The sequence below is a fragment of the Amia ocellicauda genome, chromosome 4, assembly GCF_036373705.1.
Source record: "Amia ocellicauda isolate fAmiCal2 chromosome 4, fAmiCal2.hap1, whole genome shotgun sequence".
Lineage (NCBI taxonomy): Eukaryota > Metazoa > Chordata > Actinopteri > Amiiformes > Amiidae > Amia > Amia ocellicauda.
In genome coordinates, this window is record NC_089853.1 from 43,302,859 (window position 1) to 43,317,316 (window position 14,458).

The 14,458-nt window shown below is 38.2% G+C and overlaps 1 protein-coding gene across 3 annotated transcripts in view; it reads left to right on the forward strand.

The window, feature by feature from the left end:
• The first annotated feature begins 347 nt into the window (after nucleotides 1-347).
• The window catches only part of slc9a8 (solute carrier family 9 member 8), a 37,355-nt gene continuing 23,244 nt past the window's right edge, over nucleotides 348-14,458 (forward strand). For all 3 annotated transcript variants that reach the window (XM_066702404.1, XM_066702405.1, XM_066702403.1), the window contains exons 1-8: nucleotides 348-715; nucleotides 1,329-1,510; nucleotides 2,905-2,985; nucleotides 3,726-3,784; nucleotides 10,838-10,921; nucleotides 11,209-11,310; nucleotides 11,617-11,651; nucleotides 13,171-13,314. In XM_066702404.1, coding sequence (XP_066558501.1) covers nucleotides 465-715; nucleotides 1,329-1,510; nucleotides 2,905-2,985; nucleotides 3,726-3,784; nucleotides 10,838-10,921; nucleotides 11,209-11,310; nucleotides 11,617-11,651; nucleotides 13,171-13,314 — 938 coding nt within the window. In that variant the 5' untranslated portion in view covers nucleotides 348-464. The remainder of the gene's footprint in view (nucleotides 716-1,328; nucleotides 1,511-2,904; nucleotides 2,986-3,725; nucleotides 3,785-10,837; nucleotides 10,922-11,208; nucleotides 11,311-11,616; nucleotides 11,652-13,170; nucleotides 13,315-14,458) is intronic.

The following is a 14,458-nucleotide window of genomic DNA, read 5'->3' on the forward strand; positions in this document are numbered from 1 at the left end:
GGACTCATGAATATACTCTTGCTACTGCTATAGATAAGCCAGGTTTGGCTTGACCCCTTACCCTAGTCAATTCATCTGGCACTGCAGTGCACACTGGGCGCGTAGTGCTTGCTGGGAACTGTAGTCACAAAAGTGTACAGATTTATTTAATTTAGCTCAACCTTAACAAAATATAAATTGAATTCAACAATTATCACTTTACAAAATGTAATTTATATATTTTATTCGCCAAGGAGGACAGTCAATGTAGGTTTAAATGATTAAATAAAACGTTTTGAAAACGAGCTATGAAAATAATGTCCTACAATTCCCGATAGCCACCGCGGTGGAAACGTAGGCCTGCCAACTAACCAGGAAGTGGAGTGGTTATTATTGTGGTGTGCATATGTGCATGTAAAATGGACTCGCACCATACTTTACACATTAAAGCCTCTCTTTAAATACAAATTAAATACGTTGTAAGAATGCGTGTAATAACATATGTAAGCTGTAAAGCAGTGTGGTGCATTTTGTCACTCTTGCTGATCACCTGTGGGCTGTCGGTGGGAATCCAAGATGTGTCTTCGCATTCCAGGGCTGTCCGGGATGAAGGGGGGGATGATGGTAACAACCTCCCAGGCATCAGCAGTGTACAGGACAGTGGAAATGCCCAAAACAAGGACCAAGGTGCAAATCAAGTGGAGCAGCAAGGTGCACAGTTGGAAGAGTTAGTCAGGTAGGCAGCTGCAAACTAACATTTTATATTAGCTCCACCAAACTCTGTTATTTTTCTTTCTAGTTCACTGGTTCACAATAATGCATGTATGCGTTGTAATGAACTGGTGTTGATATTTGTCAAGTACAAATGTCTTTTGGTTTACATGTGCTGTTGCATGCAATGTCAACCTACAAAAAAAAAAATAACTACGTGCAATGCCATGCTTGGGCTATGTGTTTTGTAATGGATATCCTAGTGGATGATGAGGTCTGACACGGTGGGTCTGAAAAATGTAAATATCATTTGAGTTCTATTGAAAATAATAATGAACGGTGTCTTAATCATTTTCCAGTATGAAATCAGCAGGTGTTAAGCACACCAGTAACTAAATATGCAGTCAATTTTGTATTTACAGATATGATAATAATAATAATAATAATATAGTACATTTAATTAACATCTCTAACATATAACTCAGCTAGACTTAGAAAACCATAACATGGTGCAAGTTTGAAATGTGTGAACAGTATGGATAACACAAATAAAATAAATATGTGTGAACTTAGTGTATATAAACAAGCAGGTTTCCTCGAGTTAAATGCATGTTCTTCCTTTACTCTGTCATTGGCAGGCAGAATGACACTGAAAACGCTGGCAATGAATCTCTCCATATTACCACCCCTGTTGCCAAGAGGATTACAGCGGTGCCCCCCACCCCTCCGAAGCCTATCCTGCCAGTGCAGACGGGCGTTCAGGCCCAGGAAGAGGAGCAGTCCAGTGGGATGACCATATTTTTCAGCCTGCTGGTCATTGGTGAGTCTCAGAGGCAGCTGCTGTGCTGCTGTAACACGGCTTCGATGTGATTCAATTAGAAACAAGTACAGTAACCAGATTATGCAGGATCCCAGTACACAGCCCGTTGCCCTTCTTAAAGCTTTCCGAATCAATGTCTGGATGTTAACCCTTTCTTTTACTTTGAGACTTGATAAAAATGTGTATGGTATTACATCCATGTCAACACATATATTACAAAATGACAGTATTTACACAATGATGGTAGTAATATTCATTACTGGTGTAAAATGCTGAATATGACTACTTTCCTCATGAATTAAGTTTACTGATATGGATATGGAGATTCTGTGGTGTATCTGAGTGAGCAACAGCTTGTTTACCACTGCCATGATCTCCCTTGTGGCCTTGTTATTATAATTAGGTTTTCCATTCACTTCTGCTATTCTCTGTTGCTTAGCGGTCAAGTTGTTTGTGGATAATTTTATGCATAGCCGTTATTTGATTTGACATTGGACCTATTATAAACCCAAAATTCAAATTGGACTAACGGGAATTATTGAAAGAAAGCTGTTAGCTGGTTTATGATTAATCTTTCTCACTTATTCAGCTGAATGATGTCAGTTACTAAGGAAGTGGCTGGCTAATTAGTATTCACTGAGGTAGATGATTGTAGATGTTTCAGAAGAGTGTATATTGGCCAGTGATCCTTGTTCATTCCCAATTATGGAGTTTGTCACTGAAATAGTGGAAACTGAAAAGTTGTTTGGGCGCCTCCAGGCCTCCTTGAGACTGGCAACATAAGTGCGTTTCTCTATATTAAGCACTGAATGTTCCAATACTATTAAAGATTACAATTTTTAAGAAATGTCATCAGAAGGAAACCATTGAAAACCTCAAGCTTCGGCAGCTTTATTTTATTTAATGATAAAGTGCTACTAGTTTTGTTATTCAAGTCTTTATTTGTTACAGCCTTTTAAACAGTGCAGTGCCTTTAATGGTTTAGTCATGTAGTTATTTCAATAATTTAAATGTCTGCATTCCCATGATCCAATCTTATACATGGATTTTGTTTTCATTGACAGCAGCTGCCGCAGCCACTTGAAAATAAAGCATGATGATTTTGTTTAGATAAAGTTTTTTGTCTATGAAATGTGTGGTGCAGTACATTCCAATCCCTTTCAAAACTTAGATTAACCACTGATTTTAAATATACCATACAAATATTCATTTTAAGGTAACTGTCTATCAGCAAGCAATATTCATATGTTTCATTTGAAATGGGAATGTGCTTTCGGTATCTTTGCCCATATGTCATGATTTGTTTTATCCACATAACTGCATGGTGTAAATACTTTTATCTTCACTGCTGTAAGCCTATTTGTTATTGTTTTGGTCTATTTGTCTCATCACAGGTATTTGCATCATATTGGTGCACCTGCTTATTAAATATAAACTGCATTTTTTGCCAGAAAGTGTTGCAGTTGTTTCTTTGGGTAAGTTCAATCTTCCAATTGGCATGTTTTTGTTGTGCAACTGATTCATACATCTTATTGTAGTAACACCTTTTGTTGCTGTTTATTATGAACTACCATTGATATATAGTTAGCTAACAATATAGAGACATGAGTAAGAATTTTAATAAAAGTTATAGAAGTCATAAGTTATTAGAAATTGATGTTTTCATCTTGTAGGTGCACGCATTTTCCATGTCATTATCGCTGGTATAAAGGTCTTATGAGCATATCTAACAACAAAAAAATGCCTCTGTTGTAAAAAAAAAAAGTGCAGATTTCAGAGAACAGGATATTTCATTTTCCTTCCACATGCCTTCTTATGAAATCATTGAAGCTATTGAAATGTATGTTTGTAACAATTTCTGTCTTGCACAGTTCTCCTGTTTACTGAGGTATGGTTAAAGACCAGGAAACACAGTGTTTCCTTTGTGAACCCGAACTGGATAGCTAGATAACAGTCAGCGCTTTGTTCATGACCACATTGTCCTTTCTTTGATCTCCCTGATCTCGATTCTTTCATTCTCTAGTCAGGCCTTCGCTGTCCCTGTGCTGAAGCTAATGAAACCTGTTACTTCTTAAATAAAAGGTTATCATGATATAACATTTAGCTCTCTTTTTACAATATTCCAAAATGGTGATTTAAAAATGCCTTGATTGTGGTCATTTGTGTGACAGCAGTGCTATTTATTCCAGTTTCCATTTCTCTCGTTTTATTTCAGGTATCTTAATGGGTGCTTTCATAAAGATTATAGAGTTTCAGGAGCTGGCAAATTGGAAGGTAGGTTTAAATGTGTATGTTTCCTTCACCTCTTGATTCTTTATTATACACTACCGGTCAAAAGAACATCTCAATTTTTCCAGTTTTTATTGAAATTTACACAGTTTAATGTCTCAATGTACTCTGAAATGAAAGCATAGAACAAATAAACAACTAGAGATAAAAAAGAAATCATGGAATCATTTTGTTTAACAAAATTTAACCCATTAATCTGACAAACCCCTCTGGTACACTTAAAAGGGCACCACATTTGTGTGCTTCTCTTTAATCCATGTGTACTCTTCACTGTTGTGTTGTTTACCAAGTGTTTGATATCCCACGAAAGCTGAGACTCACTGCTTTCTAATGATGTGAAATGTGAAGCATTCTCTGATGTGAAAAATATGTTTTTTTATACCCCCGCATTTACGCACCGCCCCCCCCCTTGGTCTGAGAAGGAATACAAAATCTCAGAACATATTGACTATTATGACATATTCTGGAACCAGACAGTCTACTGCTCAAAACAAGATCATCCACGTTTTGGTAGAAGCAACACACACCCGTAAAGAGCTAAAAATGTCAAAATACACAACAATTTTATGTAATTGGATCTGAACTTCTCTGTGTTTGATAGAACATTAAATAATATATGGATTGAGCGTTAGGTTTTTCTGAACAGAACAAGCCTATTTGCAAAGAAATCCGATCGAAACGGAGTGATCTGTGACTGTCCGAATGAGACCCCCCCCCCTGCTGGAGCGGACTGCGCGTTTACCCCCCCGGGCTCTGAATGACGGCGGGCGACACAGAAACTGTAAATCGGTTGTGTTTGAGAATGAAACGCGATGGTAGACAACGGAATACGAATTTCAAATGATGTGCACATTGTAGGAATACAGTGTAATTTCTATGCACAGGAGCTGCATGTAACACTGTCAAATAATGCTTCAAGGGGGGGTAGTAACACAGTATGTAACTCTGAAATGTATGTTATTTTTAATTTTGTTTTAACCTAAACTTATTTTTTTAACCTCTGGCAGTTTACCACTTACCTTTGTACCATTCCAGTTTATTCACTGGACTTGAACTGCTTAAATTTCAATAAAAACTGCGAGGGAAAAAAGTATTTGATCCCCTGCTGATTTTGTACGTTTGCCCACTGACAAAGGAATGATCAGTCTATAATTTTAATGGTAGGTGTATTTTAACAGTGAGAGACAGAATAACAACAAAAAAATCCAGAAAAACGCATTTCAAAAAAGTTATAAATTGATTTGCATGTTAATGAGTGAAATAAGTATTTGATCCCCTATCAATCAATCAATCAAGATTTCTGGCTCCCAGGTGTCTTTTATACAGGTAACGAGCTGAGATTAGGAGCACTCTCTTAAAGGGAGTGCTCCTAATCTCAGCTCGTTACCTGTATAAAAGACACCTGTCCACAGAAGCAATCAATCAATCAGATTCCAAACTCTCCACCATGGCCAAGACCAAAGACCTGTCCAAGGATGTCAGGGACAAGATTGTAGACCTACACAAGGCTGGAATGGGCTACAAGACCATCGCCAAGCAGCTTGGTGAGAAGGTGACAACAGTTGGTGCGATTATTCGCAAATGGAAGAAACACAAAATAACTGTCAGTCTCCCTCGGTCTGGGGCTCCATGCAAGATCTCACCTCGTGGAGTTTCAATGATCATGAGAACGGTGAGGAATCAGCCCAGAACTACACAGGAGCATCTTGTTAATGATCCCAAGGCAGCTGGGACCATAGTCACAAAGAAAACAATTGGTAACACACTACGCCGTGAAGGACTGAAATCCTGCAGCGCCCGGAAGGTCCCCCTGCTCAAGAAAGCACATGTACAGGCCCGTCTGAAGTTTGCCAATGAACATCTGAATGATTCAGAGAAGAACTGGGTGAAAGTGTTGTGGTCAGATGAGACCAAAATTGAGCTCTTTGGCATCAACTCAACTCGCCGTGTTTGGAGGAAGAGGAATGCTGCCTATGACCCCAAGAACACCATCCCCACCATCAAACATGGAGGTGGAAACATTATGCTTTGGGGGTGTTTTTCTGCTAAGGGGACAGGACAACTGCACCGCATCAAAGGGACGATGGACGGGGTCATGTACCGTCAAATCTAGGGTGAGAACCTCCTTCCCTCAGCCAGGGCATTGAAAATGGGTCGTGGATGGGTATTCCAGCATGACAATGACCCAAAACACACAGCCAAGGCAACAAAGGAGTGGCTCAAGAAGAAGCACATTAAGGTCCTGGAGTGGCCTAGCCAGTCTCCAGACCTTAATCCCATAGAAAATCTGTGGAGGGAGCTGAAGGTTCGAGTTGCCAAACGTCAGCCTCGAAACCTTAATGACTTGGAGAGGATCTGCAAAGAGGAGTGGGACAAAATCCCTCCTGAGATGTGTGCAAACCTGGTGGCCAACTACAAGAAACGTCTGACCTCTGTGATTGCCAACAAGGGTTTTGCCACCAAGTCGAAGGGGTAAAATACTTATTTCCCTCATTAACATGCAAATCAATTTATAACTTTTTTGAAATGCGTTTTTTTTCTGGATTTTTTTGTTGTTATTCTGTCTCTCACTGTTAAAATACACCTACCATTAAAATTATAGACTGATCATTTCTTTGTCAGTGGGCAAACGTACAAAATCAGCAGGGGATCAAATACTTTTTTCCCTCACTGTAATGAGAAATATAAAATCATGATATGATACCTAGTATTCAAATCCTGTGAGAAACGTCAAAAGGGAGTGGTGCTGTAATAAAGTTTGTGAAATTGGAAACTCTCCAAGGGTGTGTGAACACCTTTGTAGGGATACGTTAAAATCTTTGGATGGGCTCCTAGATTAACAGGTCAATCACGCAAAGCAGGTTCTGCATGCGTGTGTCTCTGGGAGCATGGAGTCTGTAAGGGAGCTGTCAGCACATTGCACATCAGTGACTAACCTCTGATGATGATGCAGTCCCTGTGAGTCGCTGTATTATGTAACTTGAATGGTATTTGGCGGCGCTAAATAAGTGGATCTGAAAGTAATTTACTACTGTAGGCCAGGCCGGCGGTGTTAGGTTGAATGAGAAGAAGCACACGTGCACCTTTCACTTATTAGAAGTACTAAGCCTGAAATCTACTTTTTTCTAGTGGTATTCTTGAAATTTGGTGTGTAGTTCTTTAGAGAGAGAAAGAGAGAAAACTGAGCTTGACCACTGTTATTTCTCATCTTCTCAGAGGCATGCTCTCTGTCTCTCTCTGTCCAGTCCACAGGCACTAATTAACATTCTCAGGAGCATGAACTTCACTGACGCAGGGTCTCTCCTCATTATGTTGATAGAACAGACCATTGTCTTAATGCCTGCAGCCTAGTGCTGAGTCACTGAATGAAATAACAGGAAATGTCCATTCACTCATCCGCCTGTTGTTTCTTCAGTGCTTTAGGAAAGACAGCAAACCTGCTTACCTTTTGCAGAGCTTTAAAAGGCCTTTCTACCAGTCTTGCCCTGAAGGGAACAGAAGCTCCAGAATGTTGCCAAAGCCCAAAGCAGTTCCATCCTGTCATTTTGGTAGTTTCTCCACATTCTCTAGGCAAGCTGAGTTTCGAACAATTATTTATTTATACATTTTTTTGTTTTAGCAGGGACACGTTTCAGATGAAAAATCCTTCCTTTCACATACAAAATATACAAAATCATGTACTTCCACATACTGATTGTAAAACTAAAAACTAAAACTTGTATATGTTTAAACTCTTCTTTTGTGTAAGTTCAAGTTAAGTGCTCAGGTACAATTTATGTGATGTTTTAACAAGCAAACTTTAAAAGGACGTCATCCTTTATCTTTCTTATTGATTACTAAATGTAATGAATGATTATATCTGCCAGCTTTATTGTTCCTTCAGGCTTTCCTTGCCTTTTATTCTCTTGTTATTTGCATTCATTGTAGTCTAAAGAAATATTTATAAAAATCTATAGTCTCTCCTTCTTTTGACGAGTGGTGTCCTACATTACAGGGAATCACAGGTTGTTACTTTGGCTGTGCCACAAATCTGTAATTTGCTATTGCTATTGTTGAGCAATGCAGTTGGTCGATTATAGCTACAGCGTTTTTGTTTATGTCAGAAACATGCAATCTGTTTAAATAAATACGTAGAGATTTCTCAGAAATGCATGTAATATACATTGACCCGTCAGAAGCTGGTATTCCTAGCAGATTAGTGGAAAAGTACGCCCCATCTGTAGATGTTATCTCTTCATACTAGTAAGCAGGGGTCTATCATGTCTTTTTTATGTATAGACTGATGGTTCTCAGTTGATGGGAATAGTAGGGACCGCTTTCCTCTTCCTTTTCTTCGGCTCTGTGTCCTGCAGTATTTCGTGCTCTTGGGAATGTGACTAAATGAGATGAGTAACTTAGGTAGGACTGCCAGTGTTATTGGCAGAAGTTGACGCGATGTAAAGATGCTCTCGAGTGGTTGTGGACTAACGGATGTGGGTCAGGGAGGGCAGGCGAGTAGCTGGTCACCTCCTGTCTCGGCAGGATGAGGAGCACTAGTACACATCCGCCCCCAAAAACATCCTCACATGTTAACGGGGAACCACAGGAAGACTTTGTGTAAATATACATCCTGAATCAGTGATTTCCTTTAAAAGTGTATTAGAACTCGCATCTCTCCTGCGTGCAATTTTATATATAGAGCACAGACCTAAAGATTATCAGCCCCTTGATCATAGAGATGTTGGTGAGGTTTAAAGATAAACCTGCACTTTTGAATCCATGTTGAATGCATTATGCATTAAATGTCAGCTTGCTGGGTAAAGCAATAATAATAGTACTGACACATAATCTAACGATGTGCCTTTTTTAGTTTAAGTTAATCTAGTACACCCATGTTCTCATCAGCTTTGTGAGGCAATATATATATATATGATATAGGGATGCACCGAAATGAAAATTCTTGCCCGAAGCCAAAACCGAATATAATGAAACACTTGACCGAAGGCTGAATACTGAATACCGAACATGGTTTTTCGCATTTATTTCCAATTATTTTGCAATTTTTTTCACCACTGCATAAATTAATTATACCAACAAAGCACAATATAACTTAAAATAAATAAATTAGTAAAGTAAAAATATTTGTATTTGGCCATCTTTGAGCCCCCCTTCTTGAATAGCCTATATTAGGCCTATAACTGACAGCTGAAAGAATGTGATGTACTCTGTATGCCTACAACAAAAAAGTGCATTAAAAAGTGCATTGAAAAGAGTGCAAAAAGTGGATGAACCCACAACAATTGAATAATCATCCTAGACATAAGCCTACTTAGCCGACTTCTTCAGGAACAGTGGCCGGTTCTTCTTTATGAAAAGTAGTAAGACAAGTAAGACAAGTACCTAGGATCGGAATTGGGATAAAATTAACTTTTTCAGCCACTAGCCACTGTGTCTGGTAGAAGGAAAAAACTTACCAGCCACTTGGTATTTTTACCAGCCAAAGGCAAACATCACCAAAAATGCATGAGGGTGCGTAAATGTGTGGTGAACATTTTAAAACATGGCAATTATTCAGGTAATTAATCAAATCACTATAACAAAAGCTAAGTGCACACCTATATAGACTAGACGGGTCTACTAGACAGGTCTACTTGCTAGTAGAGGCGGGAGCATCGTTTTCAAATTAATCAATCACATATACAATAACATGGCAGCTAATGAGGATCTGTATAAACACACTAACACATGAGACGGTGTGTTATAATGTGACACATTATTGCTCTTCATACTCCTCTTCCTCTTCAGTGCTACTCCCTTCTGTGGGTTTCTGCACGTCATTAAAAGGATTTAACTGGATTGGCTTGATATTCATAGAGTCACAGTCTGTGGTTGGGTAAAAAATATGTAATCTCTAGGAATGATGACAGACAGTGACGTCCTATCCATGGTCAGTACCTGCACGCCAGCAAAGACGCACTGTAAACAAACCGCACGCTTCTCTTCAGCAGAATCTCTGCTACTGAGCAAGAAATGCATGTCTCTATCTCACATCGTTTTCCCATAAATTAATGCGTTGTAATTGATGAATACTTATCTAACACAACAGCTTTGTTAAATAAATATCAATGTAAAAATACATTAGAAGACTTATGGAAATGGCATAATAACAGCAGACCTGTCAACTCTCACGCATGTCATGTCAGAGTCTTGTATTATTGTCCTGACATTATCACTACTTTGTATTGTCACAATTTAACTATAAAGGTTGTGACTATTTGTTTTATAAAGCAATATTTTGCAATTACAGCTGTAATTGACCAAACAATATGTTTTTCTTTTTCATTTTTTAATACATTTTCATTCAATTGCCAGTTTAGCATTGTGAGCTACAACAAAAATGCCTTAACATTAGTGTCCTTGTGGCAATGTTTTCCGGTCACAACAGTGAAATACAAAATGTATAAGACCTATCTAGCTAGCTAATTGATACAATCTACTAGACTAAACGATTGACTTTTCCTCTCCACACCACACTCGGACTGCTGCTCTGCGCTCGGAAACACATCTGTGTGCTCGAGTTAAAGCGAATACAGAATAAACAGGAATAGCTGGCATCAAAAACGTCATTGTTCTGTAAAATGTATTCGGTCTTTTCACTTATTCGGCTTAATTTCAGTTGCCGAACATTCGGTGCATCCGTAATATAATATATATTTATAGCTATACAATGAAAATGATGCAAACCCTTTTTGGAAGAGCAGGTCTTTAGAAGCTAAGATAGGTAGGGAATAGCAGAAAAAAGTCATTTTAACACAGTTGGTTGAATACAAAAAATCTTTACTTGTTTAGTTCTTCTTGAAAGAGGGCTCATACTGAACGCAAAGAAACATGTGCTTGGTGGATGCAAATTCCCATGGCAATTATTGTTCATTCCACAAGACCAAATCTTCACAACTACTGTAACACAATCACAGACAGCTTGGCCTTGTTGGCACCCAGAGGAGTGCTCAATCACGCCAATTTACATCAACTCACCTCGTTCTTTCTGTTTATCCTTAGGAGGAAGAGATGTTTCGCCCGAACATGTTCTTTCTTCTCTTGTTGCCGCCCATTATATTTGAATCGGGATATTCCCTCCATAAGGTAAAGAGTTGTCTTTGTGTGCATCAATGATTAATGTTTCTTTTTCAGATACTTTTACGTAGCTTTGTAACAGGAATGGCGCATTCCATGAAACTCTCCCTGTCCCAAAAAAGCGTGGGTGAAGTTACACTTCACATAGTGGGGGGACAACTATGCTTTGTAGTACAAATAGTAAATTGCATTAGTAAACCCTCTTCTGTATGAAACATCCACTCATAAATACTGTACTTTGTCACAGTAAACCACGATTGTCTTGTGCAGCATCTCTATTGTTTTCCTCCTCCCAGGGAAACTTCTTTCAGAATATTGGCTCCATCACCCTCTTTGCTGTCATTGGGACAGCCATCTCCGCTTTCATAGTGGGAGGAGGAATATACTTCCTCGGACAGGTATTGTGACAGGTTCCATTGTGTTTGCGACTCCACGTGTTAAACTGCTCATGGGATGTTTATTTAGGTGAGCAGCTACTATTGTTGCCTATATTCAACAGCTCAAGGGAAAACAAATCTAAACTGGCTGCAAGATCTTTTCTCTTAAGAGGAAGTGCCTAACCTTGATGTTAATGTCAGCTGAGTGACCCTGGAATTGACTGCTTATGAACTCCTTGCTGTGCATGTGCATTGTGATCTCATAGTACAATTAAATGGAACAAAGAAAATGTTTCCAACCATGTCTTTTTTTAATCTATTTAATAGGCGGATGTGATTTACAAGATGACAATGACAGACAGGTAAGATAGTTTTGCATTTTGCTTAATTGCTTGCTTAGACCGTTATTTATGCGTAAGACCTTCTTTCATAACAGTTGACTTGAAAGTAGGGATGAGATAGTGTAGTCGATTACTCGACTACACGAAAACAGGTTTACTGTAAAAATTCAAAAAAACATATTAGTGTAGATCAATTGAGAAGAGAGCTGTTATTCCTGAGCTAAAAAAAACAAAATAACATAAAGGAAACAGTTACAGCTCATGGCTAAAACAAATATGTGTGCAAAGGGAATCGGATGTTTCAATTCAATTTTGTACCTCGTTAATACCACAATGCTGTCCAAGCACAGTGTGCCCGGCGAATCCCACAAGGTGATGCAGTTCAAAACAACAGTTACACAATCACTTGAAATATGAATGGCAGTGTCAAGCTTAAAACAGTAAAAGGAAAAAAAAAAAGTAGCACTAATTGCAACAGCCTTGTACCTAAGACATGAATGCATAAGATGTGTTAATTCCAATATACAGATGGCTTTTAGAAGCCAAGTTAGGCGAACTTGTTTCCAGCCGATCAACAAATAGAGACATTTAGGGGGCACCAGGTCAGGTGAGCAGCTCTCTGCTGAACACACAAAAATAAACCTCTACTTCTGCAAAGAGTGCCATGGTGACGTTTCTTAGGGAGGATTATTACCTGCAAGAAGAAACCTCGGGAAGGATTAAATGAATCTGCATTTTGACACTGAGTCTTGCATTTCACTGGATCAGGGTGTATTTTTTACGGTGGTGGATAAACACATTTCGATTTATACGGCTTGGAGAATTAGCGAAGACATATTTGTGCATTCCTACAACTACAGTCCCAGCAGAGAGATCTTTTCAGTTGCCGAACAGGCTACATAACCTGTACATATGTTAATATTCTTAAACAAAACTATGTAAATCGAATATAAATATAGGAAACAGGGATAGTTTTGGTGCCACCTGCCCTTGTTGTGTTTTTGACTTTTGTTATTTTTTTAGCAGCATTTATTTTTTTCTGATCTAACGCTAAATTAAACTCCAACTGGGATTTTTTGTAACAAAAAATAGACTTAGACTTAAACTAAAGGTTAAGGGTTAAATGCGCTACATTTTTTATTTCATGGAAATGATTCATTTTATTTGGATATGTACTTTTGTATTATTTTATTTTTAATTGAAATACTATGGAATAAATACATAGTTTTGATTTAAATTAATCTAATGCCAGTACGTAATGTATATGGTATGCTAGTAATGTTAAACTATCACTGTGTAAATTAATAGTAGGCCTGTATGTGCCTTTTAGTTTTGCGAAGTAAGAGCGGCTGGACTCTAATTAGCTTAATCGAATACACAAAAATTTTGGATCACGAGTATTCGAATAGCAAATTATTCTAAATTCCCATCCCTACTTGAAAGTACATAAGATTTGTACATGCTGATATCTATTCTCACACGATAAAGTTCATATCTGAGATGACTATCTGACTGTTTGTCTCTCTCTCTTTCTCTCCAGCTTTGCATTTGGCTCTCTCATCTCTGCTGTGGACCCAGTAGCAACCATTGCCATTTTCAATGCGCTGAACGTGGACCCAGTGCTGAACATGCTGGTGTTTGGTGAGAGTATCCTGAATGATGCCGTTTCCATCGTGCTGACCAAGTAAGAGCCAAGTCCTTGCCTCCATTCAATTATGAGACTTTTCCATCCCTATTGGTTGTCAGTTTGGACTTTAAACTTGTACAGTTAGGTTTCTATAAATCAGTGTTGTTGTTTTTCTTCCAAACTTATTCAAACATACCCACATCTGCTTTTCATGGGTTATTATACAGATCTGCTCTAGTGATTTTCTGTATCTGATTAGTAGAGGAAATTAATTTACTAAATTACTTACCTGTGGTTCGTGTCTCAAAACCTACTCTTTTTTTTTTTTTATGTTCTTCACCGTGAGAATCTAACAGTGTGGGGAGCTTTTTCCAATGAAAGAAGGCTGCTGCACTGCCACTGTACCTGTGGTTTAAGAGTTTCCTTTAACCTACTTAAGTGGTAAAACTGTCTATGTTGTTAAATGAAAGTAGCTGGTATTTACAGTTAACCTTCAGCTGAACGGGCATCCACCTTTTGTAGCACGCAGAATCAAATATAAATCCTACAAGCAGTATCAATGAGAAGAGATTTGAATAGAGTAAAATAGCTTGAGGGTACACTGAAACAGAACTAAAATAGGTCAAATAGATTAACTCATCCCTTAGCTATTTAAAATGACCTAAATAGTTGTATTATCCTTCCACCATAACACAAGTTTCATTGTAAAATTTACTTTGACGTTGTCACACCATTTAATCGTTAGACAGGGGAAGCAGTCTGAATGTGCTTCTATCTTTATCAAAGGCAGTAATTCCCGGTAAAGTATCTGGGGAGGGTGTTTTGCATACTTACCTGGATTATCACATTTGGTCAGCCAGCACGAAAAAAAACACATTTGTCAAACATTTGCCAAGTTTTTCCATCTTGATTTTTGTAATCAAGCTTTAGCACTGCAGTGTCAGAAAGCTAACTCATGTCAAGCATAAAACTTTTCTTTTTTTTAATCATTGGTCAATAATCTATGCTATGCATGGACTGCTATATTCAACCACACAATTTCTCTGTGACCTATAATGATGTGCCTGATGTTTTTCTGTCATTCCTCTGTTACAGCTGTAGTGACATTTTATTATTATTATTTATATTTTTTCCTTGTCAGACGCCCTTTTACATTAATAATAACCACATACATACGTTCCTATGTTTTAATGTGTGGATG